At 43.9% G+C, this 25,861-nt stretch overlaps 2 protein-coding genes across 3 annotated transcripts in view; one reads left to right on the plus strand and one right to left on the minus strand.

Moving 5' to 3' along the window:
- LOC129813067 (nuclear exosome regulator NRDE2-like) overlaps positions 1-7,303 on the minus strand; it is a 29,991-nt gene extending 22,688 nt beyond the window's left edge. Inside the window, exons 1-6 of one of the 2 annotated variants that reach the window (XM_055865221.1) lie at positions 7,167-7,302; positions 6,523-6,639; positions 5,716-5,818; positions 5,230-5,418; positions 4,122-4,265; positions 93-579 (exon numbers count right to left, since the gene is read on the minus strand). In XM_055865221.1, the coding sequence (XP_055721196.1) occupies positions 93-579; positions 4,122-4,265; positions 5,230-5,418; positions 5,716-5,818; positions 6,523-6,583 (984 nt within the window). In that variant the 5' untranslated portion in view covers positions 6,584-6,639; positions 7,167-7,302. Of the gene's footprint in view, positions 1-92; positions 580-4,121; positions 4,266-5,229; positions 5,419-5,715; positions 5,819-6,522 lie in introns of both variants that reach the window. The other variant, XM_055865223.1, reaches the window with a different exon arrangement.
- A 2,381-nt stretch (positions 7,304-9,684) lies between these two features.
- LOC129813069 (calmodulin-1) lies at positions 9,685-25,379 on the plus strand. The gene is made up of 6 exons (XM_055865225.1): positions 9,685-9,799; positions 15,635-15,665; positions 20,354-20,497; positions 23,296-23,402; positions 23,573-23,708; positions 24,218-25,379. The coding sequence occupies exons 1-6, from the start codon at positions 9,797-9,799 to the stop codon at positions 24,244-24,246; spliced, it is 450 nt and encodes a 149-aa protein (XP_055721200.1). The 5' UTR covers positions 9,685-9,796; the 3' UTR covers positions 24,247-25,379.
- The last annotated feature ends 482 nt before the right edge of the window (positions 25,380-25,861 follow it).

Raw genomic sequence — 25,861 nt, forward strand, 5'->3', positions numbered from 1 at the left:
AAAAACTCTTGGCCCTACTAAAATGTAATGTGATTTGAAGGGACTGATTGGTGTGGTGTGTAATTATGGCGTTTTAACATTGAGTAGTGTACCTGGAAGAGGACAAACTGAAGCCAGGTGTGTGTGTCTGTGGGGGTTTCCCTCAGCCTCCTGTTGAAGTCCTCCACCCGTTCAGCCAGCATGACGGCAGCATTGTCCCTGGGAGTAGAAGGTTGTTCCTCTGCCTTGCCATGCTCTGCCTTTCCCTTCCCCTGGAGCCACAGGGAGGTGGAGGAGTCATACACCCCCAGGGGGTTGATCCAGGAGCCCTGGCCTTTGGCAGAGGCACCCCCCTCTGCCTCACCTTCCAGACAGGAGGGCACAGGGATGAAGGGTAAGGTGGTGGTGGTGCACTCTTGTGGAGGTCTGGGCAGCGTGGGTTTGCCATCAGACATCAGCAGCTGGCGGTTGGTGGGGGAAAAGTAGCGGTTGGGTCTCTGTCTCCTGTCCACTCTCTTCTTCTCTGAGCCAGACTCAGCCCAGCTCACGGCCTGAGACCGTAGGTCCAAACCCAGAGAGGAAGAGCCTTTCCTTTTGTACCTTTAAAGACATTACAATCATTACAGTCATGTGTAGAATCCCTGTTATGAGAAAAGGCAATGTATTGAGAGTGTTTTGAACTGGGGTGCAGCTCAGTAAGGGAGGGCAGGGTGAGAAAGAGAGAGATAAGTAGAAATAAACAGAATTGTCTGCGTCACCTGACCTCCTCCAAAAAGGAAGTCCCTTTGCAGCAATACACCAAGCACCAGTCCAATCATGGCTATATTGATCACATTTCACTTAACTTGCTGTGGTGTGTGTGTGTATTGACTACACATTAAACCCGATATCATCTGAAACTCAATTTGTTGCCCTTGTGTAGTTAATAAAAAGATCAGTGGGTCCTACTACACCGCTTCTGTGGACATGCATACGTATATAGACACATACTTAGAAATATGCTAATGAAGACAACTATACTCAGAAGCAAACTGAGTTAAAAGAAGACACTACATGGCCAAAAGTATGTGGACACCTCCTCGTTGAACATCTCATTCCAAACTCATGGGCGTTAATATGGAGTTGGTCCCCATATGCTGCTACAACAGCCTCCACTCTTCTGGGATGGCTTTCCACTTGATGTTGGAACATTGCTGCAGGGACTTGCTTCCATTCAGCCACAAGAGCAATAAGGATGTCGGGCACTGATATTGGGCGATTAGGCCTGGCTCGCAGTCAGCGTTCCAATTCATCCCAAAGGTGTTAGATGGGCTGGAGGCCAGGGCTCTGTGCAGGCCAGTCAAGCTCTTCCACACCGATCTCGACAAACCGTCTCTGTATAGACCTCGCTTTGTGCACAGGGCCTTGTCATGCTGAAACAGGAAAGGGCATTTCCCCAACTATTGCCACAAAATTGGAAGCACAGAATTGTCAAGAATGTCATGTATGCTGAAGAGTCAAGATTTCCCTTCACTGGAACTAAGGGGCCTAGTCCGAACAATGAAAAACAGCCCCAAACCACGATTCACTATGCCACTACGCATTCGGCAGGTAGCGTTCTCCTGGCATCCGCCAAACCCAGATTCGTCCATCGGACTGGCACATGGTGAAGCGTGATTCATCACTCCAGAGAACGCGCTTCCACTGCTCCAGAGTCCAATGGCTGCGAGCTTTACACCACTCCAGCCGACGCTTGGTATTGCGCATGGTGATCAGAGGCTTGTGTGCGGCTGCTCGGCCATGGAAACCCATTTCATGAAGCTCCCGACAAACAGTCATTGTGCTGACGTTGCTTCCAGAGGCAGTTTGGAACTCGGTAGTGAGTGTTGCAACTGAGGACAGACGATTTTTAAACGCTACGTGCCACCAGTGCCATTCTGTGAGCTTGTGTGGCCTACTACTTCGCGGCTGTGCAGTGTTTGCTCCTAGACTTTTCCACTTCACAATAACAGCACTTACGGGTGACCAGGACAGCTCTAGCAGAGCAGAAATTTGACTGACTTGTTGGAAAAGGTGGCATCCTATGACAGTGCCATGTTGAAAGTCACTGAGCTCTTCAGTGAGGACATTCTACTGCCAATGTTTGTTTATGGAGATTGCATGGCTGTGTGCTCGATTTATACACCTGGTGTGGCTGAAATAGCCAAATCCACTAATATGAAGGGGTGTCCATATAGTGTACAGTGCATTCGGAAAGTATTCAGACCCCATCCCTTTTTCCACATTTTGTTTAGTTACAGCCTTATTCTAAAATTGATAGTGCATGTCAGAGCAAAAACCAAGCCATGAGGTCGAAGGAATTGCCCGTAGAGCTCCAAGACAGGATTGTGTGGAGGCACAGATCTGGGGAAGGGTACCAAAAAAATGTCTGCAGCATTGAATGTCCCCAAAAACACAGTGGCCTCCATCATTCTTAAATGGAAGAACTTTGGGATCACCAAGACTCTTCCGAGAGCTGGCCGCCCGGCCAAACTGAGCAATCGGGGGAAAAGGGCCTTGAACCCGATGATCACTCTGATGTAGCTCCAGAGTTCTTCTGTGGAGATGGGAGAACCTTCCAGAAGGACAACCATCTCTGCAGCACTCCACCAATCAGGCCTTTATGGTACAGTGGCCAGACGGAAACCACTCCTCAGTAAAAGGCTCATGACAGCCTACTTGGAGTTTAGCAAAAGGCACCTAAAGGACTCTCAGACCATGAGAAATAAGATTCTCTGGTCTGATGAAACTAAGATTCAACTCTTTGGATGAATGCCAAGTGTCACATCTGGAGGAAACTTGGCACCATCCCTATGGTGAAGCATGGTGGTGGCAGCATCATCATACTGTGGGGATGTTTTTCAGCAGCAGGGACTGGGAGACTAGTCAGGATCGAGGGAAAGATGAACAGAGCAAAGTACAGAGAGCCTTGATGAAAACCTGCTCCAGGGTGATCAAGACCTCAGACAGGGGTGAAGATTCACCTTCCAACAGGACAACGACCCTAAGCACACAAACAAGACAATGCAGGAGTGGCTTCGGGACAAGTCTTTAAATGTCCTTGAGTGGCCCAGCCAGAGCCAACTGAAAATAGCTGTGCAGCGATGCTCCCCATCCAACCTGACAGAGCTTGAGAAGATCTGCAGAGAAGAATGGGAGAAACTCCACAAATACAGGTGTGCCAAGCTTGTAGCTTCATACCCAAGAAGACTCAAGGCTGTAATCACTGCCAAAGGTGCTTCAACAAAGTACAGAGTAAAGGATCTGAATACTTATGGAAATTTGATATTTCTTGGGTGGTTTTATAATAAATTTGCACAAAATAATTTATGGGGATTTGTGTGTAGATTGATGAGGGGAAAAAACTATTTAATCAATTTTAGAATAAAGCTATAATGTAACAAAATGTGGAAAAGGGGTCTAAATACTTTCCCGAATGCACTGTACGTATGGCAACAATATATACCCCACGGCGAGCGTACATCCTAGGCACGTCATTATTCAACTCACTAAGTATGTAGGGCATAGAGTGCGCTCTGACATGAAGGATGGAATTTACAGCAGTTAAGAGCTTTGATTTCAGCACCCTGACTGTGACTACGGGCTGAGGGCAGTCAGAGGGCTGAAGTAGTAAAACCACCTGTGAGAGATGGATTACTGCAGCTCTGCAGACCCAAAACTCTGTGCAGCTTTTATTATCACCCCCCCCCCAACCCCGCCCCCACCCTCTGGCCACCCAAGCCCCCGTGTGATGATGTGTACTGTAATGGAGCTGACTGACTCCCTCTCTGACTGACCTTGCGTTGGGAGCAGAACCAGGCTGGGGGGTAAACTAAACACTGCTGGCCAACAGATACCCTTTCAACACTATCGTGCCAACCTGAACCGTATGGTTATTTTCGCATTGTCCTTTCCAGCGCGTGTCCAGCAACAGTGGTGGATGCGCAGCCAGGCCAGTGCAGTATAGCTCAGCTCTGTCCAAGTCAGTGGTGTGGACAGGGTAAGAGTGGGTTGATGATGGCTGATGGACAGCTACACCAGAGCTGAGATGGCAGTAATGGTGGTGGTGCAGAGGTGAGGGGTGTTAGAGTGGGGAGGCGGAGGGCGGAAGGAAGATTACATACCTAGCGATATCTCCTCTGTAAAGTGATTTGTACTCCCAGTTGGCACGGTCTGCTCTCCTGTCCACGCAAAAGGGCCGATCGGTGGGGGTCTGGAGGTCATCCAACCACATAAAAGACCCCTCCACCTGAAACTGCGCCTCCTCACTACAGACAGAGATAGTCAGGATCAATGCAGAGTATAGGGCACACCTCTAAAGAGGGGTGGGTGATGTAGCGAGCCAGCGTTTTCATGATTGGAACAAAAGACAATATAGGGTTAGTGGTGCTACCTCACACAAATATGATGCCATAATGGAAATTGATAAGAAAGCTTTTCGTAAAACAGACATAATCGTTAAACATTGACAGTACAGTAACAGATTAGTCGTTAAATATTGCCAGTATAGTACAGATAAAAAATAATGGCAACATTAGGATAATTTGACTTTAGCTTGAAGGATAAGTTACACAAGTCTCCTGTGGAGGAGCCAGTCCTTGAATTGAGAGAAAGAGAGACAGGTGTGTGTGTGTGTGTGTGGACGTGTTTAACTATTCTTGTGGGGACCAGAAGTCTCCACAAGAATAGTAAGCCGAACAAAAATTTGACCAACTGGGGACATTTTGTTAGTCCCCACGAGGTCAAATGCTATATCTAGGGGGTTTAGGGTTAAGGTTAGAATTAGTGTTAGAATTATGTTAAGGGTTAGTTTTAGGGTTAAAGTTAGGGTTAGGGTAAGAGTACGGGTGGGGGGTAATTTCATTGGCAGCTCAGAGACTAGCCAGGCTTGCTGTCGCAGTTGAATTCTGAGGCAAGAAGAGCTACTCCAACTGGCAGTCAGGCAAGACCCCCAGAGTATACCTCCCCTAACGCACTGAGACACAGACAATGAATCTCCCTCCTACCTGGCAACACTTACACCCTAAAACAGAACAACTACTACAGTAATACCAGCCATGGGCAAGTATTTAAAAAAGCATCTTACGGTAGGAGTGCTGGTCTAGGATCAATCCCCCCCCTGTCCAAACACTCTTATTCATTAAGATATAAATTGCAAAACTGATCATATATATATTTCTACTAGAGCATGTATCCTGGGTGTCACTGGGAACAAAATTAGTGAGGTCATACCTGGGAGGAGTGCTCTCAGCCTTTTTTAGGAGGTCACTGGGGTAGATAGTATCTGAATCTGAGCCACTGCTTGCTGTAGAGGGTTCTCCACTCTTCTTCTTGTGCTTCTTCTTTTTCTTCTTCTTCTTCTTTTTCTTCTTGTTGGATTGGACGTCATTCTTATCCTCCCTCTCTGGTATAACGAGTCTGCTGAGAAATGTTAGTAGTATACATTTAAGTACAAATATCACAAGCTGTTGATTTTGGGGTGAAACTACAACCGAGTCAATGCTGAGATCATATGTTCCCACAAAAGTATAAGATATTTGGAGGTAAACTTCTTATAATTGTGTAGTAAAATTCAAAGCTACTCAATAAAATCTCCAGTGCTTCTCAAAGGGGCAGAATGCCTTATCCTGTCTCCTGTACAATGGAGCATGTAATACTATTGAGTCACAGTGAAAGGGAAATAATTGAATAACGATTAAACACGTATGATAATAACACCTTGTTTCTGCCGATTGTGTTTCGTTGGCTTTCTCAGTGGCTCGTTGGTGAAGAGAGAGAGCGTCGTCAGTGCGGAAACTTTGATTGCTCAGCCATTCTAGTTCTGAGGAGAGAGAAGAGGAATGTCAAATCAATCGCAATCAGTTCTCTAGGGCTTTTAAGCACAGGAATTAATCAGGTTTAGCGACAGCTTTTTTCAGAAGGAAGCCCACTGATACAGTAAATGCACTAAAGATAAAATAGTTCTATGTCAAAGAGTTGTCATATCGCATTGTGCCAATGGGTTTAGAGTTGAATGTTATAAGGACATTATATAGTACACCTTTTTGGTTAGATTAAGGTTATGGTGAGGGCCCAATGGGCCAATGCACTGCTGACCTACAGTAAGTGAGTGTAGGTACATTGTTTATCATGCTTACTCACTTGGCCACACCAAATCAAATCAAATGTATTTATTCTTACATCAGCTGATATCTCAAAGTGCTATACAGAAACTCAGCCTAAAACCCCAAACAGCAAGCAATGCAGATGTAGAACCACTGAGGAACTAACGTTAATGTTTATCAAATTATAGTTACGGATGCATATTTTGGGGGATGTTATGTTACGAGCAAAGACACTTAACTAGCTATAGTATAATTGTGTTGTGACCAATGAAGCTAGCAAAACTAGGACACTGACACTTTCAAGCAGGAACGTTGCACTTACGTTTAATTTCACTAGATCTCTCTTTGAAAAGCCGTCACAGAACGGTGACTAACTGGTTGACACATCCACTAAACATAAATAAACATTTGTGGGTCTTACCTTTAGGTGCATTCTCAGCTTTTGTATTTGATAATCCTGCAAAAGCTGGAAATAGTGCCATGTTGATAGCCTCTGCGTGTAAACAGTCGCATTAATATGACGTCATCTCGAACGCGCCTGTGGTTTGTTGGAGAGGTAGAATTTTAGGAATCGCATAATTTTAGGCTGCTAAAATCCTGTTCTCTTGAATGCAAATTGTATGATTTAGTTTGGCTTATTTATTCTTGAGCATGAGCACACAAACTCACTTCCATAGACTGATTAAACCGTGAATATGCCTGGGACATATTAATTGTTGCAGACTGCGAGATTATTGCCTAAAAGTAAATCTTAGTTTGAATGCAGTAGTTTAATTCACAAAATAGACTCAATCAGCACAGGATTTCTAATATTTTAATTATATATTCCCTCATTGATACACCTGTCATTTTCAATTCCGCGACTAAAAGTAAATAGTTCCGTGTATGCTTGCGGTGACCAATCTCCGATCACCACCATTCCTCCCAAAAAACGAATCGAGCCCCTGCCAGATGAGGATGTATGATTTTGAGGAACTAGACAGACTGAAAAAAACGTCTTGTCGACAGCAATAATTATAGTATTACAAAATGATCTGTGATACAAAGTAGACTGTCCGGCCATACCGTTTTCCTAAACCACTCGGGTAATATTAGGCGCCATTGCTTGACGCATTGCAGATCCAACGTAGCCAATCCTGGGCTCCCGTACAATGAGCAAAATATTGCAGGTCCACTGTATCCAATGAGAAGCGCCGTCTCAAAAACAACTGCAATTTCTCCAGCGTCAACAGACACTGGCCAGTGTATTTGAGTATTCTTCCGCAGAGATAAAACACTGCGTTGCATAAAGTAGAGCGCCATGTTCCAGCTCGAGCGCATCAGAAACCTGTAAATACATAGGCACGGGATGCAGTGAGTAGTCACTGGACAGACCGGAATGTGTCGAATTATACTACACCTGCACTGTTGGCCACATGACCAAAGCCAATGTCACAACTTATTGTGTGCCTATGTATGTCAATCATTTACAGATTTTTGTATTTACTGTTTCGTTTGTAAATATGACACCTTATTAGGTTTTAGTTTTTTTATAATCACAAAACAGCATGCAGAATTTGGATAATCAACCTAGCAATTATTTTCATAACCTGATCAATTTACAAATGCATGAACTGAATATATGCTTTTCACTTTATTTGAGAATAATAAAATATAGGCTATAGATATTGAATAGTGATCCCCTGAAGGTATGCTCCTTGTAATTTCATTATTAGAAGAAATTATATATTTCGGATATCATGACAAATGCTGAAACAAGTTGATTCTGAGTTTGAAAAAACATTGGAAATAAATATGACATTTTCATCAGTTTTATACCCAAATAGTCCAACTACAAAACTGCATTATTGGTCGTTTTTGTCAATGACTGATATTGGGTAATTAATATTAATTCAATATGACAAATAGGCTAGCCTAAATAAATCTCTTATTATCACCATCGGCCTATTTGTTTTAATGTAATAATGTAATGCACATTTCATAGCTTCAAATATCATGAAGTGATGATTGAATGCCAGCTATTCTACCAACAACATCTTATGTGCGCTTTTTATTTTTAATACTCTGTCTGGTGTTGCTTATCTCCAATGCAACAATAACTCAAGGAATGGCTGGTCAAATGCAAATGTATTAATATATGAGTAGGAGTACTTGTACCAGTAAGTGTCAGATACTGTCTGTATGAAATAATAAATAAACACATGTGGTGAGTGCTTATATTTGTCCTATTTCACATATGTAGGCTACAAGTGTGTATTATATGCATATGTGAATTGGAAATGTTTCTTTTTTTTGTGTATCCTAACTCCCATGAGACACTCTTGGAGAGTATATCAACAGCTACCCTGGAGCAATTAGGGTTAAGTGCCTTGGCAGTTTGTTCACATTGTCGGCTCTGAGATTCAAACTAGTGACCCTTTGGTTACTGGCCCATTGCTCTTACCGCTAGGCTTCCTGCCGCCAAAGGCAAATTGTCACTGGTCTGTGTTGTTCTGTGTGTGGCTTTAGGTTTTTGTGCCACTGCACTGTACACTGTCCTTCTCTCAGCACATATCAAAGCTGCAGGCTAAAGTAAAATCTAGACTTGGTTTCCTCTATCGTAATCGCTCCTCTTTCACCCCAGCTGCCGAACTAACCCTGATTCAGATTGCCATTTTACCCATGCTAGATTACGGAGAAGTAATTTATAGATCGGCAGGTAAGGGTGCTCTCGAGCGACTAGATTTCCTTTACCATTCGGCCATCAGATTTGCCACCAATGCTCCTTGTAGGACACATCACGACACTCTATACTCTTCTGTAAACTGGTCATCTCTGTGTACCCATCGCAAGACCCACTGGTTGATGCGTATTAATAAAACCCACTTAGGCCTCACCGCCCCTATCTGAGATATCTACTGCAGCCCTCATCCTCCACATACAACACCCGTTCTGCCAGTCACATTCTGTTAAAGGTCCCCAACATCTCTGGGTCGCTCGTCTTTTCAGTTCACTGCAGCTAGCGACTGGAACGAGATGCAACAAACACTCAAACTGGACAGTTCTATCTCAATCTCTTCATTCAAAGACTCAATCATGGACACTCTTACTGACAGTTGTGGCTGCTTTGTGTGATGTATTGTTGTTTCTACCTTTGTTCCCTTTGTGCTGTTGTCTGTGCCCAAAAATGTGTGTACCTTGTTTTGTGTTGCTACCATGTTGTTGTTATATTGTGTTGCTTTCATGCTGTGTTGTCATGTGTTGCTGCCATGCTATGTTGTTGTCTTAGGTCTCTCTTTTTGTAGTGTTGTGTTGTTTCTCTTGTCGTGATGTGTGTTTTGTCCTATTTTTTTATTTAATAGATTTTTTATTTTTAATCCCACCCCCCTTCCCCGCAGGAAGCCGTCATTGTTAATAAGAATGTGTTCTTAACTGACTTGTGTAGTTAAATAAAGGCTTTTTTTAAATACAAAAAATAACAACTCTGTCAGGCAAGTTTTCTGAGAAGGGAGGGTGGGAGGGATACATGCTGCCTGTCCTGCAGTGGGAAAATGCGGAAGTGAGTGAGGAGGGTTTTCAGCGGCGGAGGAATACACCAAGCTATATAGACAGAGATCGCGAGAGATACACACCTTCAACCCATCAGTAGAGGTCCCGGGAACTGGTCAATCTCGTAGTCTAGTTTTAGAAAACTAACACATTCAGCGCCGACAGACATGGTGAGTATTATATCATGTGCCACGTTGGAAATATTATTTTGAATGAAATATAATTTAAGCAAGCAATGGTAAGGTTTCCTCGTTGCATGAATGCATGCTTTTCCTGCAGAGGAAGATTCGCGTGAACCGTTGAGTGACGGTCGGAGTGATCGTGCGACGACGCTAGCTTGTCAGATTTTTGGGTGTTACATTATTGATTATAGGATCCGTCCTACAATTCATATGCATTGCTGATTGTGTTTTTGATGGATCGATATTTAAGACGAATGATGATAACTCAAAGTATATCTTTGTCTGATGATCGAGGCAATTACTTCATGTCAGCGAGCCAGACCTGACTCCATGCGCCTGTGAAACAGTAGCATTTTACGGTTTTAATGTTAAACAAAACCCGTGTACTGAGCCGGTAATGGAACGTGTTAAGATTCTGTAACATAATATATGTGTAATATAGAATGTGGGCATTCCAATTTTGATCAAAATAAAGCTGAAAAACCATTGAGATTTATATATTTTCCAAATGTACAAGCGGACCGCTCAATGCAGCGAACAAATATCTGTTGATGCGGTTAGAGGGAGCAGTGCATACAATCTACCGCTGTACCTACCGTACACCCGCCCCCTTAAAATCACTGTAATTCAGAATTATATACAATATTCTAGGAATTTTACAAGATATTGCGTTTATATTAGGCCACTATGACCAGGCAGTTCACCAGATCGTTATCATTTTTACTATGATCAGTCTTTTTCAGGTTCTATTACAGTTGTATGATGTAGAATGCATAGTTTCATTTATTTTTCTGCCTCAGGAGACATTAGGGAGAAACCACATCTATGGAATTGAAGTCTCCATATTTGCAATATTAACGGAGTTTGATTCATGCTGTCTGTCACTTTTTTTCTATGGTAATTACAAATAATTTATAGACCTGTTATAGGATTTCTAAACACTAATGGCTTCAATTTGATTGAAAATGTTATCTCTGTGACATTCTTGTACTCTTGGACTAACTGTAGCTGCCCTATCTCTGACATGACATCTCTGGCATGTTTGATTTATGCCTTGCTCTTACCACTTTTTATACACAGATGATCTACATTCTTCCATATATCATGTTGTTTTTCAGTTAGTAATTACCATTGTCACAGGAGGTTCAACCTCCAAGATACTTTTCTATCGACTGTCTCTATGGGAGGGATTGGGTTGTATAGCAGCGGGAGAACAGCGTTAAAACATGAATCTCAAAGTAAGTTATGTTCTTGTGCTCAATGCACACATTGATTCTCCAAAAGCATGGAAGTAATGTCTCCACCAATGTGGGGATTACAAAGCTATGGATTGTAGTCTCTGAATCAGTGTGTCCACTGTTTCGGCCCTCGCTTGAATGTTTGATTGGTTGTGGTGGACAATGATAAGAAGGAATCTTTTTAGATGTGTGTTGCTGTGCTGTGAAGGCGTGTACTAAAAGGTTGTGTCGACTCCACTCCTCTGCTCTCGTCTGTAGTAATGCCTCAGCAGATGGGTGGGTCCCCTGCTCTCGTCTGTAGTAATGCCTCAGCAGATGGGTGGGTCCCCTGCTCTCGTCTGTAGTAATGCCTCAGCAGCTGGGTGGGTCCTCTGCTCTCGTCTGTAGTAATGCCTCAGCAGATGGGTGGGTCCTCTGCTCTCGTCTGTAGTAATGCCTCAGCAGATGGGTGGGTCCTCTGCTCTCGTCTGTAGTAATGCCTCAGCAGCTGGGTGGGTCCTCTGCTCTCGTCTGTAGTAATGCCTCAGCAGATGGGTGGGTCCCCTGCTCTCGTCTGTAGTAATGCCTCAGCAGATGGGTGGGTCCTCTGCTCTCTGCTGTAGTAATGCCTCAGCAGATGGGTGGGTCCTCTGCTCTCTGCTGTAGTTGTGGGGACATTGACCCTGCCCCGCTCTAAATCAAATCACATTTTCAAATGTATTGGTCACGCCACAGGATCCTGCTGTGTGCCCTAACAAGGAAATGAACGTGCTAGAAGACAGCCCCAGTGTATTGAGCTGATTTGCTCTATCAGAGTTAATGTGGTGACTCCATGTAGAAAAGGCCATTGCATTATCTGACTGGATTCTTGTTATTCTCGCTTTACTCGCCACAACCTTCATGTTATTATAAATGCAGGGTGCCTGACAGCCTTGGCAGTGCCCGGGGGGGTGCTTGTCTGTCTAGACCTACCATTCTGTAACAATAAGTTACAAATTCAACAATAAGCAGCATAACCAATTGATGCCGATGTGCTGAATATTGCTGCAAGAGATTTATGAGCAAGGTTGGGTGGAGGCTATATGAATCTATAGACGATGACTAGGCACAATATCACTGCACATTATGTTACATGCTCATATGTAGGGGTAGTGTCTGATTAACTCCATCCCTCTGCTGTAGCCCTATGTTGGAGTCTGGTGCAAAGCATCACTTCTCATTTCTGAGATGTTGTACATTGTCCCTGTTCTAATAAACTGAAATAAAAGTGGAGCTCCAGTCATGTGGGCAGACAGACACAGATGCACACAAATGGGACATAGCGGTGACAGGAAGCCCTCACTCCCAATCCTCTGTGTGTCACTACACTACCACCACATGGCCCTCAGGGACCACTTGTCAATGTGATGTGAAAGTGGCAATGCCACGCTGTAGCAGCTATGGTGTTTTTAGGTCTCTGGGCCAGGATAGGATAGCTGCAGCTATGGCAGCAAGCGGTGCTCTCTCATACCGAGGTTGTGCATTTCATGCAAATCCAGGCCAGATTTATGGCAGCCATGTGTGTTGTGTGTGTGTTGGGGTCTCGTTCCCTGCCCGAGGGGCCACAGAGAGGGAGGTCCTGGCTGTGTTTCAGCAGTGCCTCATGCTATAGGCTGGGGTTACAGTGGGCTGGCCCTGAGGATCCAGTAGGGTGAGGAGCAGGAGGAGGACCTCCCTTCTGGACACACTGCCAGAGAATGCTGCTGCTGCCACTGCTCAAGGAACCCATCAGAGGGAGAGAGATAGAGGGAGCCACAGACAAGAAAAAAAGTACAGTACAGGACCGGGAAAGAGTGTACAAACATACAGAGGTAAAGAGAGGTGTAGGTAATACCAGAGAAACAAACATACAGAACCCTGTATGGTGACAAACAAACAAACAGCAAGTAAAGACAAACCGATAATGCCAAAGTAAAGATGGGTGAAGGCCTACAGGTTCAGGGAGAGAGAAAGAAGCTAAGGGCCTAAGGATGGTTCAGAGAAAAACAAAGCCATTGTATAGCCTAGCCCTAAATGAAAGCCAATGTATCACAGTGAGGCACCGTGTTTCCACTAGGATTTTCTTCAACAGCAAAGGGGTATGCGGCGGATTGGTTCATCTTGTGGGGCACTTAGCCATCAGCTTAAGCATCTAGCCTCTCTGACCCTGGATGCTCTGGCTCTGTCGTCTGTCCAACTAGCCTGGCAGGGGACCCTAAGCATCATGTGACCAGGCCCTAATCACGGAAATTATCCTTTAGACCCCCTCGTTGATTTTTGTAACTGTACCACTGCGCTGACAGTCCGTATTGTGGTCGGCGGGGTGGCGAAAAGCAAAACACGATACATTAACCCCAGAGCTTCTGTTGAAACGTCCCATGTGGAAGTTAGGATTTCCAAAGATATCCAATGCAGACAGCAGCCCTAATGTTCGATTGCTGCTACAGTACAGGGGAGGTAGCCAGTCAGTCACATCACTCCATCCCTGCCACAGTACCTCAGGCTTCAGGTCAGGTAAACCCTGCTTCTTTATCAGTCTAGTCCTCCTCTCTGTCTGGTGCTTAGTTCAGCCAGCTGAGGCCCACTCACAGAGACTTGACACAGCTCCCCACGGCTAGCAGCCAGAGACCTGACCTGCACAGCTCCAGTCATCGACAGGCAGGCTGAGGAGCCCGAGGAGAACCATGTTGCCCAAGAAGGCACCCTGCTACCAGGTCGATGACCTGGTTTCTCTGTCCATGGTATATGAGCTTCTGGACCACCAGCAGTTCTTCTATAAAGAGTTGATTGAGCAGCAGGAGAGGAACTACAAGTCCTTCCTGCAGATGCTGGTGGACTTTACCAATAGTCGCATCGATAGCGTGGTCAAAGAGGTACAGGACATGAAGAATGGTTTGCAGATCACCAAGACCGAGCTGCGGGACGTCAGGCGCCAGGGCAACATAAACACCAAGCGTACGGAGTGCCTGGCCGAGGGGCTGGTGATGGTGCGAGAGGCCATGGATGTCGTCCCCTCCAAGGCCAGGGGGTCCAATGGGAAGCCCAAGAAGGGTAATCTACTTCTGGACAGCAAGCCAGCAGATACCTGGCAGGACCAGCCTAAGGCAAAGAGGCTAGTGGCCGACCTGACCGACCTGCATTTTGACGAGTTTCAGGTCCCAACGCTCTGCTATGCTCTGCTATGCCTTCTCTATGAGTGATGGGGAAGCTGAAATTGGTTGAATACTGTATGAGTGATCTGATGGGGTAGCTGCTGTGGTGTGCTCCGGTTACTGTATGAGTGGTGGTGGGAACGAAGATAGTAGAACAGGCTCTAATTTTGGACAGTTCTCTTTAGTAGGCGTGTAGAGTGAGAGCAGATTTTGTGGGGAACGTGGCTGGTTGGGTGTGAAGTGTTCTCTAAATGTGACTACCAGTGTCTTTACTGTCCTCATTCATTGTGTGTGTTTACTGTAGGCATATATTAAATTAAAGTGGGAAATGTGTCCGGCATACCTCCGTAGGGGGAGGTGAGGAGGTTTCATCCCGATGTGATCATTGCATTCATATCTCGTCAGCAGATGAGTCGTGTTGCTGAAATGTAAATATGCGATCCAGTGTGTGGTGACTCGTAGAGAACAACCGATAATATCGGCACGGACGATTTCCCCATTATAGAGCGAGCACACTGTTCTCTCATGAAACTCCTGCAAATAGGCCTATCTGGAGGCGAAACAAACGCACACCTGTTTAGGCGAGGTGCTGGCTAGCGGAGTAGAACACTTTAAAAAGAAAAGGAGAGCCGCACACTAGGAGCTCAGAAGCAATCATTTAATAACCAATGTTTTGACCGACAAGCTGTCTTCATCAGGGTATAATGTTCAGTAGGCCTAACATGGACCCAAATGAAAAGGAAACTGTTTGTCATGTGTAGCCTCAAAGACCACTGGAATCAGCCAAAACAAGCTCAATAACTCAATGCATGCATACACTCCTATTGAATATGATTTCACCTGACCCATCTTGATTTACCCAGTTTATCAAGAGATTGATCATGTTAAATAGATTACCGTTATGTAGTTAACTTGTTAAAAATAAAGTCAAATACATTGCATGGTTGTATAATTGATTTGTTATTGCATACATGGTTGTCTCTGGAAAAAGTTAGTGTAAACATTTTATTATCGGCATAAAGTATTGTCCATGGACCTCCTTGACCCGCAAAAATTGCCATTGGTTGTTTTCTAGGGATGAGCAGAGCGGCAGAGGAACCAATCAACATGCATGTTAAACTGCTGTGCAATGATTGGCCTGGCCTCTCCTCCATGGCATTGTTGTGCACTGTAATTTAACAGCACAGACAGACGGGGTGTCTTCTCCATCAGGTTACTGTATTCTCTGCTCTGCCTTAGCTGGATCGTTACCTTGGCTACATAATATCTGATCTGTTGCTCAGAGTTCACTGGCTAATATCTGCTGCTCAGAGGTGGGCTAGGATGGAAAAAGGAAGAAATTGGGCAGTTTTCTGTAGTACTGCTTGTGTTCAGTCGTTAGCCAAAATACAATGGCATTGATCTTTTTTCCCCCCTCTCCCTCTTTCTGTCCTCAGGCTGACCAACTAACAGAGGAGCAGATTGCCGGTAAGCAGTTCAGCACACACACGCACACACATTTGAGCTGTGTATGAATATTTAATGTGAGTGAGGCATGTCTGCTAGCTCCTGACCACTGATGAAAACATGACATTAGCATCATCACTAACGGCTACACAGTGGTAGACCAACGCGTGCACACAGAGGGACATTCCTGTGCTGTTGCCTCTTCAAAGAGTGGACGGAATATACACTGCTCAAAAAAATAAAGGGAACACTTAAACAACACAATGTAACTCCAAGTCAATCACACTTCTGTGAAATCAAACTGTCCACTTAGGAAGCAACACTGATTGACAATACATTTCACATGCTGTTGTGCAAATGGAATAGACAAAAGGTGGAAATTATAGGCAATTAGCAAGACACCCCCCAAAACAGGAGTGATTCTGCAGGTGGTGACCACAGACCACTTCTCAGTTCCTATGCTTCCTGGCTGATGTTTTGGTCACTTTTGAATGCTGGCGGTGCTCTCACTCTAGTGGTAGCATGAGACGGAGTCTACAACCCACACAAGTGGCTCAGGTAGTGCAGTTCATCCAGGATGGCACATCAATGCGAACTGTGGCAAAAAGGTTTGCTGTGTCTGTCAGCGTAGTGTCCAGAGCATGGAGGCCCTACCAGGAGACAGGCCAGTACATCAGGAGACGTGGAGGAGGCCGTAGGAGGGCAACAACCCAGCAGCAGGACCAGTACCTCCGCCTTAGTGCAAGGAGGTGCACTGCCAGAGCCCTGCAAAATGACCTCCAGCAGGCCACAAATGTTGTAGACTCCGTCTCATGCTACCACTAGAGTGAGAGCACCGCCAGCATTCAAAAGTGACCAAAACATCAGCCAGGAAGCATAGGAACTGAGAAGTGGTCTGTGGTCACCACCTGCAGAATCACTCCTGTTTTGGGGGGTGTCTTGCTAATTGCCTATAATTTCCACCTTTTGTCTATTCCATTTGCACAACAGCATGTGAAATTTATTGTCAATCAGTGTTGCTTCCTAAGTGGACAGTTTGATTTCACAGAAGTGTGATTGACTTGGAGTTACATTGTGTTATTTAAGTGTTCCCTTTATTTTTTTGAGCAGTGTACAAATCACTTAAGCATTTTGTTCATGTCTTATGGTAATTATTTTGTAATAAGTTCAATACATTTAGTTAATTTCCTACCAACTTGAATACATTTTTGAACATTGTTGAATTGCGTTTTAATGTCTGGATTTCATGATTCCAGCCGCGTTCTCCACAACGCAAATTTTATATGGCCCTAATAATAGGCAGATGCCTCACCAATGGCAGACAGAGACCTAGCAGACACACCTGTTGTTGACAAGACTTTTATCCGCTCACCTTTACAATTAACAAATGTAATCCTTTCAAGTCATTCCATAGCCCAGGAGGTCAAGCTTAGGTGTGATTATTACTGGTTGAAACCTTAACCTAATTAAGTAGCCTACACTCTTAGGAAAAAAATGTTTCTTACAGAACCAAAAAGGGTTCTGTTGCTTTCATCTATGGAACCCCTAAAAGTGTATATACTTAGAACCCTTTTATAGGGTTCTTTGATCGGAACACGACGGGTTCTTCTTGACTGAACCAAAATTGGAATACAGAACCCTGTATGGTGACAATTATGGCTACTACTTATAATCAGTAATAATTTTAGCTAAGCATATAATATAATGGACAAAAGACCAGCATAATTTTGAGATTTTTAGTTATATGCAAACATACTTTGGAAATATGCACTGGTAGCCAGTCTCTTTGTTTGAACGATTGCCCACGTCAGTCTTTGTACCAACTTTAGCTGACTCCTTTATGGAACAGCACAATATGTATTGGTTGTTGCCTGGCGGGCTCCTGGGAAGAAGAAAAAAGTAGCAAAAACATGAGTTAATGTAGACAAAATGCTATGCAGACATAACTGTTCTGATGTAGATTAGAAGAACAATTTACATGCAGTTGTCAGCAGCAGCAAAAGAGCAAAACATGGTGTGTTAAAAGTCATGTCATGATTAACTAGGCTATTGAATCACCAAGACTTATTATAAATAATTTAGATACATACCTCTTCTCAGTCAGCCCACAGCCCATCACCTGCATTCAACAAGGGTCATCAGCAGTCTTCAGATGGCTTCATGAAACACAGTCTCCTCATTTGACTCCATACTGAAATAAAGTAACATTTAGCTAATTGCCAATGTCAGGCTAGGTCTGTAGCTCTATTTGGCTTGTTCCATAATGTTTATTTGCCAGCGTTAGCTCGCTAGCTTGTAAAGTGGCTAATAAAAGTAGCCTAGCTTTTTCCTGTCTGGCTAGATGGCTAGCTTACATACAGTGCTCAAATTCTAATTACTTTAGTTATCTAGCTATAGCTTATCATGTGACTTTAGCTTCATGTATTTGAATGAAATCATAAACTTTGCTTACCCTTTTTAATGTAAAAAAAAATATGTGCTTATTTGTAAGCTACACTACATGACCGAAAGTATGTGGACACCTGCTCATCAAAAATCTCATTCCAATATCGTAGGCATTTATATGGCGTTGGTCCCCCCCCCCCCCCCCCCTTTGCTGCTATAACAGCCTCCACTCTTCTAGGAATGCTTTCCAGTAGATGTTGGGGACTTCCATTCATCCACAAGGCCTGGCTCGCAGTCGGCGTTCCAATTCATCCCAAAGGTGTTTGATGGGGTTGAGGTCAAGGCTCTGTGCAGGCCAGTCAAGTTCTTTCACACTGATCTTGACAAACCATCTCTGTATGGACCTCGCTTTGTGCATGGGGACATTGTCATGCTGAAATGAAAGGGCCTTCCCCATACTGTTGCCACAAAGTTGAAAGCACAGAATCGTCTAGAATGTGGACACCCCTTCAAATGAGTGGATTTGGCTATTTCAGCCACACCCGTTGCTGACAGGTGTAGACAATTGATTTCACAGCCATGCAATGTCCATAGAAAAACATTGGCATTGGAATGGCCTTACTGAAGAGCTCAGTTTGTCAAATTTGAAAAAAAATCTAAAATTCTGATTTTGCTTTGTCATTATGGGGTATTGTGTGTAGATTGATGGAACAAAACTATTTAATCCATTTTAGAATAAGGCCGTAACCTAACAAAATGTGACGTTGTCTGAATACTTTCCAAGTGCACTGTACAACCCCAAAGAACCCTTTTTTTCAGAGTATAGATAAGATAAAAGTAAAATCAAAATGCACATGCGCCAAATACAACAGGTATGCTTACTTACAAGCCCTTAACCAACAATGCAGTTTTCAGAAAAATGTGTAAAGTAACAAATGATTAAAGAGCAGCAGTAAAATAACAATAACAATAGCGAGGCTATATACAGGAGGTACAGGGGCACTATTTAGTCAAGGTAATTGAGATATGTACATGTAGGTAGTGTTAAAGTGACTATGCATAGATAATAAACAGAGTAGCAGCAGCATAAGAGGGGGACAGGCAATGCAAATAGTCTGGGAAGCCATTTGATTAGTTGTCTTAAAGCTTGGGGGTAGAAGCTGTTAAGAAGCCTTTTGGACCTAGACTTGGCGCTCCGATACCACTTGCTGTGCGGTAGCAGAGAGAACTAGGGTGGCTGGAGTCTCTGACAATTTTTAGGGCCTTCCTCTGACACTGTCTGGTATAGAGGTCCTGGATGGAAGGAAGCTTGGCCCCAGTGATGTACTGGACCGTACGCACTACCCTCTGTAGTGCCTTGCGGTCGGAGGCCGAGCAGTTGCCATACCAGGCAGTGATGCAACCAGTTAGGATGCTCTCGATGGTGCAGCTGTAGAACCTTTTGAGGATCTGGGGACCCATGCCAAATCTTTTCAGTCTCCTGAGGTGTGTTTGGACCATGATTAGTTTGTTGGTGATGTGGACACCAAGGAACGTGAAGCTCTCAACTTGCTCCACTACAGCTTCGTCGATGAGAATGGGGTGTGCTCGGTCCTCCTTTTCCTGTAGTCCACAATCATCTCCTTTGTCTTGATCACGTCGAGGGAGAGGTTGTTGTCCTGGCAACACACGGCCAGGTCTCTGACCTCCCTTTTAGGCTGTCTCATTGTTGTCAGTGATCAGGCCTACCACTTGTGTCATCTGCAAACTTAATGATGTTGTTGGAGTCGTGCCTGGTTGTGCACTCATTAGTGAACAGGTAGTACAGGAGGGGACTGAGCACGTACCCCTGAGGGACCCTCGTGTTGAAGATCAGTGTGGCGGATGTGTTGTTGCCTACCCTTACCACCTGGGGGCGGCCCGACGGGAAGTCCAGGATCCAGTTGCAGAGGGAGGTGTATAGTCCCAGGGTCCTTAGCTTAGTGATGTGCTTTGAGGGCACTATGGTGTTGAACACTGAGCTGTAGTCAATGAACAGCACTCTCACGTAGGTGTTCCTTTTGTCCAGGTGGGAAAGGGCAGTGTGGAGTGCAATAGAGACTGCATCATCTGTGGATCTGTTGGGGCGGTTTGCAAATTGGAGTGGGTCTAGGGTCTCTGGGATAATGATGTTGATGTGAGCGATGACCAACCTTTCATAGCACTTCATGGCTACAGACGTGAGTGCTACGGGCCGGTGACTAATTGTCTAATCAAGTTTTTACTGTAGCTCAGATGTGATATTTTTCCTTGTATTTATTTTGGACACACAAATAGGCTAACTGTTGCTATCTTCTTTTCTGCAGAGTTCAAGGAGGCATTCTCCTTGTTCGATAAGGACGGCGACGGCACCATCACAACCAAAGAGCTGGGCACCGTGATGAGGTCGCTGGGACAGAACCCCACAGAGGCAGAGCTGCAGGACATGATCAACGAGGTCGATGCTGATGGTGAGTTCCGCCTGCTGGGGTCCAGCAGTGTAGGGTGAAGTTGCCCCAGATGCTGATCTTGGTTCAATTTCTCATTTTCACCTGTAATGGTTAGGATTGGGGGAGGGGAAGCTGATCCTAACTCTATACCTATGGTGAAACTTCACCCTGGAGTGTGTCCAACTAGGGTTGTAAAGTTTTAGGTTTTCCAGAAATCCTAGGTGGTCGATTCCTGGAATAGGGTGGGAATCCTCCAACTGGGATTTCTGGAGAGGCTGGGAATGTAAGTAAGGAGTGGCAGAAGTACTACTCTATTTCCTTGGGCCGTGTGTCGGTTCAGTCACTAGAGTTAACCAGCATGTAGTCCTAAAAAAAAACTACCCTCTGGTTCGTTCAGCCATTCCTATGGTGAAAGAATAGGGTTTTGGGTTAAACGCTGAAAATAAGGTCTGAGGTTAACACAGGCTTAGGAGATCTTATACATTTTTCTCTGAGATATCAGTCAACATGACCTTTTTATGAATTATGAGGCCTTTTATGTGCTTTTTTTGATTATATAAATCTTTCAAAATTCACTAAGTTACTTTAGCTGATGAAGATTATTTCATTGATCAAATTTTTTAAGCACTCCTAAGCCTGTGATTAACACAGACCTTATTTTCGCAGTGTATCCAAAAACCCTACAAAAACTAAACTTTCAACAAACTTATCCAACAACTTATCCAACAAACCATGGTGGAGTTGGTGCCTACAAAAAGATGCCATTACTATTGCTCTCTATACTACTATCCCTTCTGGAAGTCAACCTGATGGTGATGAGTAGTGATTCTTATTGACCAGTTATTGATAGAGTTCTTGATGCGTATATCCACGGCCTAACTTGTGTTAGTGCTTGGACTGGAAGTGTTCTCATTGAACACCATGTCTCCTCTGACTGTCTGTCACTATCTAGGTCAGGCAGACCGAGTGACTGGCTGCAACAAAGCCAGTTAAATAACCGCAGTAGGTAATAATGGCCTAGTGAAATCCATGACATAATCCACTCTGAGCTCTGCTCTGCTGGGCTGTACATTCTCTGAGGGAATGTACAGGGAAATAGTTCACATCAGCTGTGGTAGACCCTGCCTACACACAAACAACAACAACATTACAGCATTATACGGCCGTATGTTAGTAATGGAATAGTCAGACACCCACACTAGGGACATGCAGAGTGGAGAACAGAACAGACTTGCATTGATTCACTGGGGAACTGTATGTCAGCCATGTACCACCAGGGGAGGGGACAGCTGTGTGCTCAGGAGAACAGTCTTCCCCAGGAATCACACACATGATCTCACACTTAAACAGCTGGGGGTTGTACCTGGAGACCTCTTGGTTACACACACACACCCTCCTGACAAGCCCAGACTAATCCAGGTTAATTATGATCGGTGTGAGTGTCTTCTCCAAAGGGTTTAACCAGGTCCTGGAAATACACACAAGGTGTGCTATTTTTCTGGGGGGGCTTTCACACAAAACAATTTAGGCAGCATGGATCTCGACGCAAACGGGAAATTGATTGTCTCTGCTGTAACTAAGAAGCTTGATCATGCCATCTAGCCACTTGGCTAGCAAGTTAGCAAACCAACTGCATAGCTAGTGCCCTGAGCTGAGTATAAGTTATTTGGCACATCTTAAGGTAGTTAACTTAGAGTTATAAGCAGTGGTGTCACACGCATCCCGCAGCCTCCGCAAGGCGAGGGAGTCCCCCAAACTCAAAATATTATAATATAGATTTTTTTTTACAGTATTGAAAATCATACTGTGTATGTGTAAATACCATATACTGGGGTATTTACACATCGCCCAAGCCTACTGCCCTGTCTATGTAATGGAATAGTCACACACACACACACACACACACACACCCACACTAGGGACATGCAGAGTGGAGAACAGAACAGACTTGCATTGATTCACTGGGGAACTGTATGTCAGCCATGTACCACCAGGGGAGGGGACAGCTGTGTGCTCAGGAGAACAGTCTTCCCCAGGAATCACACACATGATCTCACACTTAAACAGCTGAGGGCTGCAGGGATTTTTCAGCCATTTAAATACTTGGGCCTAATAGTTTTGTTTTGGGACGCTTAAGTCGAAACAATGTATAAAAAAAAATTAAAGGGGGGGGGGGTAGAAAAACGTTTCAATGTAAATAGCTAAAACCAGATATAAAGTATGTAGAAAAGATAATGGACTTATAGTTTTTTATAATATAACCTTTTGAGAAGTGACAATCACTTAAATAAAATCTAGTCAGTGAGAATTAGAGAAATTCCAAAAACAATGAATTTAGAAGTATTGATTTTTATGTTTGAGCAAAATAACACCGCATTAGCCATGGCAAAATGCATAGAATTGCAGGAAATTTGCTTAAACATGCCTAAATGTCTCTACACTACCAAGATGGGGGGGCCTCAAATGTTCTCAAATTCTGCCACGCTGACTGCGCCCATTGGCATGCCCCCTGCCACGCCCACCACCTAAGCCCCTTTTTGATAAATAAAAAACCCTTCCTACGCCCCTTAAAAATAAAATAAAAAGTTATCCAGAAAAATCCCTCGACTGTACCTGGAGACCCTCCTATTACACTGTTGTAGTGGTCTACAGTACACAGCCCACTCTAGACAACGCATGGCCCATTGCAACTGGGGTTTTAATCCCAGATAAGTAACTATCAATTCTGCCTATCCACTTCTACTGGTCTCCCCCTTTTCCAACGGTCTACAAAAAGCAAGCTAAACCCTCTCTCTCCACTTCCTCTCTCCATCTCCCAGGCAATGGAACCATTGACTTCCCAGAGTTCCTTACAATGATGGCCAGGAAAATGAAGGACACAGACAGCGAGGAGGAGATTCGCGAGGCTTTCCGGGTATTCGACAAGGTAAGGAGTGTGTGTGTGTGATTTTTATTTTATTTTATTTATTCACCTCATGTATACATTGCCACTTTGTTTGTCAAGCAGTATATGGTCAGTGATAGTCCCTTTGTAAAAGGCAGGTGTGTTTACTGTGAGGTCACACACTCACACACCTCACATCGTCTCCCCTGCAGGATGGGAATGGTTACATTAGTGCAGCAGAGCTCCGTCATGTCATGACAAACCTGGGAGAGAAGTTAACAGACGAGGAGGTCGATGAGATGATCAGAGAAGCCGACATCGACGGAGACGGACAGGTCAACTATGAAGGTAAGAAGAGGACAATGGAACTTTTCTCTCTCCCTATCTTGTTCTGCTGTGAGTGAGTGTACAGTAGTTCTCAGCAGTGTCCCTATTGGGGGCCTTGATTCAGGACAGCTGTCACCCACTCAGTCATCTTCACCATGCTACTGTACAGTAGAGCCAGTGTTTTGTTTCTACTGCTCCCTGCATCCCTTCTCTACAGCTCCAATCCACCTCTTCTCTCATCACTTTGTACTGCCTGATCCCCCTCTTCACTCTCATCCCTTTCTACCATCCTGAACCCCCTGTTCTTTCTTATATAATTGGTCCATCTCTCTGTAATGGGATATTGGACTTATGTAAACAGTCTCCATGACCGATAACAGTTTAATTTGTTTTATGATCTGTATGTCTTGATTTGTCTGTGACAATTATGTCTGGATCTGTGAAGTGTAATTGCTGGTTTGATCAGTGGTTGGTTGGTTTCTGTTCGTTCTCATGTCTATTTTGTTTTTGCTTTGCTCTTTTGTCCACAGAATTTGTACAAATGATGACAGCAAAATGAAGCTCTCCTACCCTTCTCCTGGCCTCCTTAGAAGACAAAAAAAAAATCAGTCACATGTTTTACTTACCTCTTGCAAAAATCATACTGTTTCTGTATAGAAAACATAACTGAATGTTGAAAAATGACAAATCTGTCCACATAAAATAAGTTAAAAAATATTAAGCAAAAACAAATGATCTGCATGTACTGGTTAGTGGTCCTGTCCCCAAAGATGAGTTTAGACATCAGTAATAAGATAAATAATACCTGTAAACAAAATGTCAACAACTAAAGAAAGCACTTGGTGAACTGCCTATTGTTTCCAGTTGCTAGTGGTAATGTTTGTGCTGGCCAATTTTATATTTTTCTCTGTTTCTGTTCTTCATGCATGCAGCTTGAGACTGGTGCCGCAGTCTGGCCAATGGGTTCACTCTGATTCCACAGCGGTGCCGTGGGTACCGTTGGTGGGTTTTGGTGCAGTCTATATTGCGAGACGAGCTCACAAGAGATAGGGATGGGGAGTCATACTAAACCACCGGAGGTTGGTGTACCTTAATTGGGGAGGATGGGCTTGTGATAATGGCTGGACCGGGATATGTGGAATGGTATCAAATGGCTCAAACACGTGGTTTCCATGTCTTTGATGCCATTCCATTCACTCCATTCTAGACATTATTATGGGCCGTCCTCCCCTCAGCAGCCTCCACTGTACTAAACTCACATAGAGATGGAATTAATGGGACCTTTGCAGTTTGCTTAATTCATTACAAAAAAATATTTTTATGATGATGAACATTTACAAAATAAATACATTTAGAACTATGTTTGGCATGTTGGGAATATTTGGAGTTCTGTTTCCTTGTTGTGCGTGAAACTTTGGGTATGATTCAAGGGTGGGAGGCGGGCTGGAGATCTTTTTACCTGCTAGGGAAGTCTTTGTGTTTTGGCAAGGGAATGCGGATGTACTGTCAATGTTTCTCGACTCTGACCATGGTTGTGTGTGGGTTTTGAGTGACCTACAGCGCATCATAGGGTCTTCAACACCAGAGTCTTCTCTAGACTGTTCATCTTGAGTTCAGTTTACCTTCATTCCAAGTTGTACATGCTAGTCTTTGATTATAATTTTTTTTTTCAATAAAATACCATGAACTTAACCCTCCCACCCTTTCCTTTGTGTGCTTTGTGCATGCACATCTGTCGGTTGCGATACTGAGTGAATTTGTATTACATTAGAATGGGACAGGTTTGATCATCCAAATGTCTCTCCTTGAAGATTGTCCTTTAACTTACTAACCTCAAAGTCTTAAGCCATGTATGGAATTGTTTTAAGATTGTCATACCAAGGATCATTTAGCTATTTGATTTAGAATTTTAGGACTCCTTTTGGTATAAAGCTAAAATATTGAATTTGGCCATTACTACTATAGCCCATAGAAACGCATTGAATAACAGATTCTTTAATGTCAAATGTATCATAAGCTTTTGAGGTGTCTGGCCTATATCTAGGAGTTCTAAGAAAGCTCAGGAAATGTTGTTATTATTTTTTGACACCTATTTAACCCTTATTTTTGTTGGGATAAACCTACCTCCATACTTCCATTCGTTTTGTATGGGTTACCTTCAGATGAGTCCCGTG

The sequence above is a fragment of the Salvelinus fontinalis genome, chromosome 16 (genome assembly GCF_029448725.1).
Source record: "Salvelinus fontinalis isolate EN_2023a chromosome 16, ASM2944872v1, whole genome shotgun sequence".
Taxonomy (NCBI): Eukaryota; Metazoa; Chordata; class Actinopteri; order Salmoniformes; family Salmonidae; genus Salvelinus; species Salvelinus fontinalis.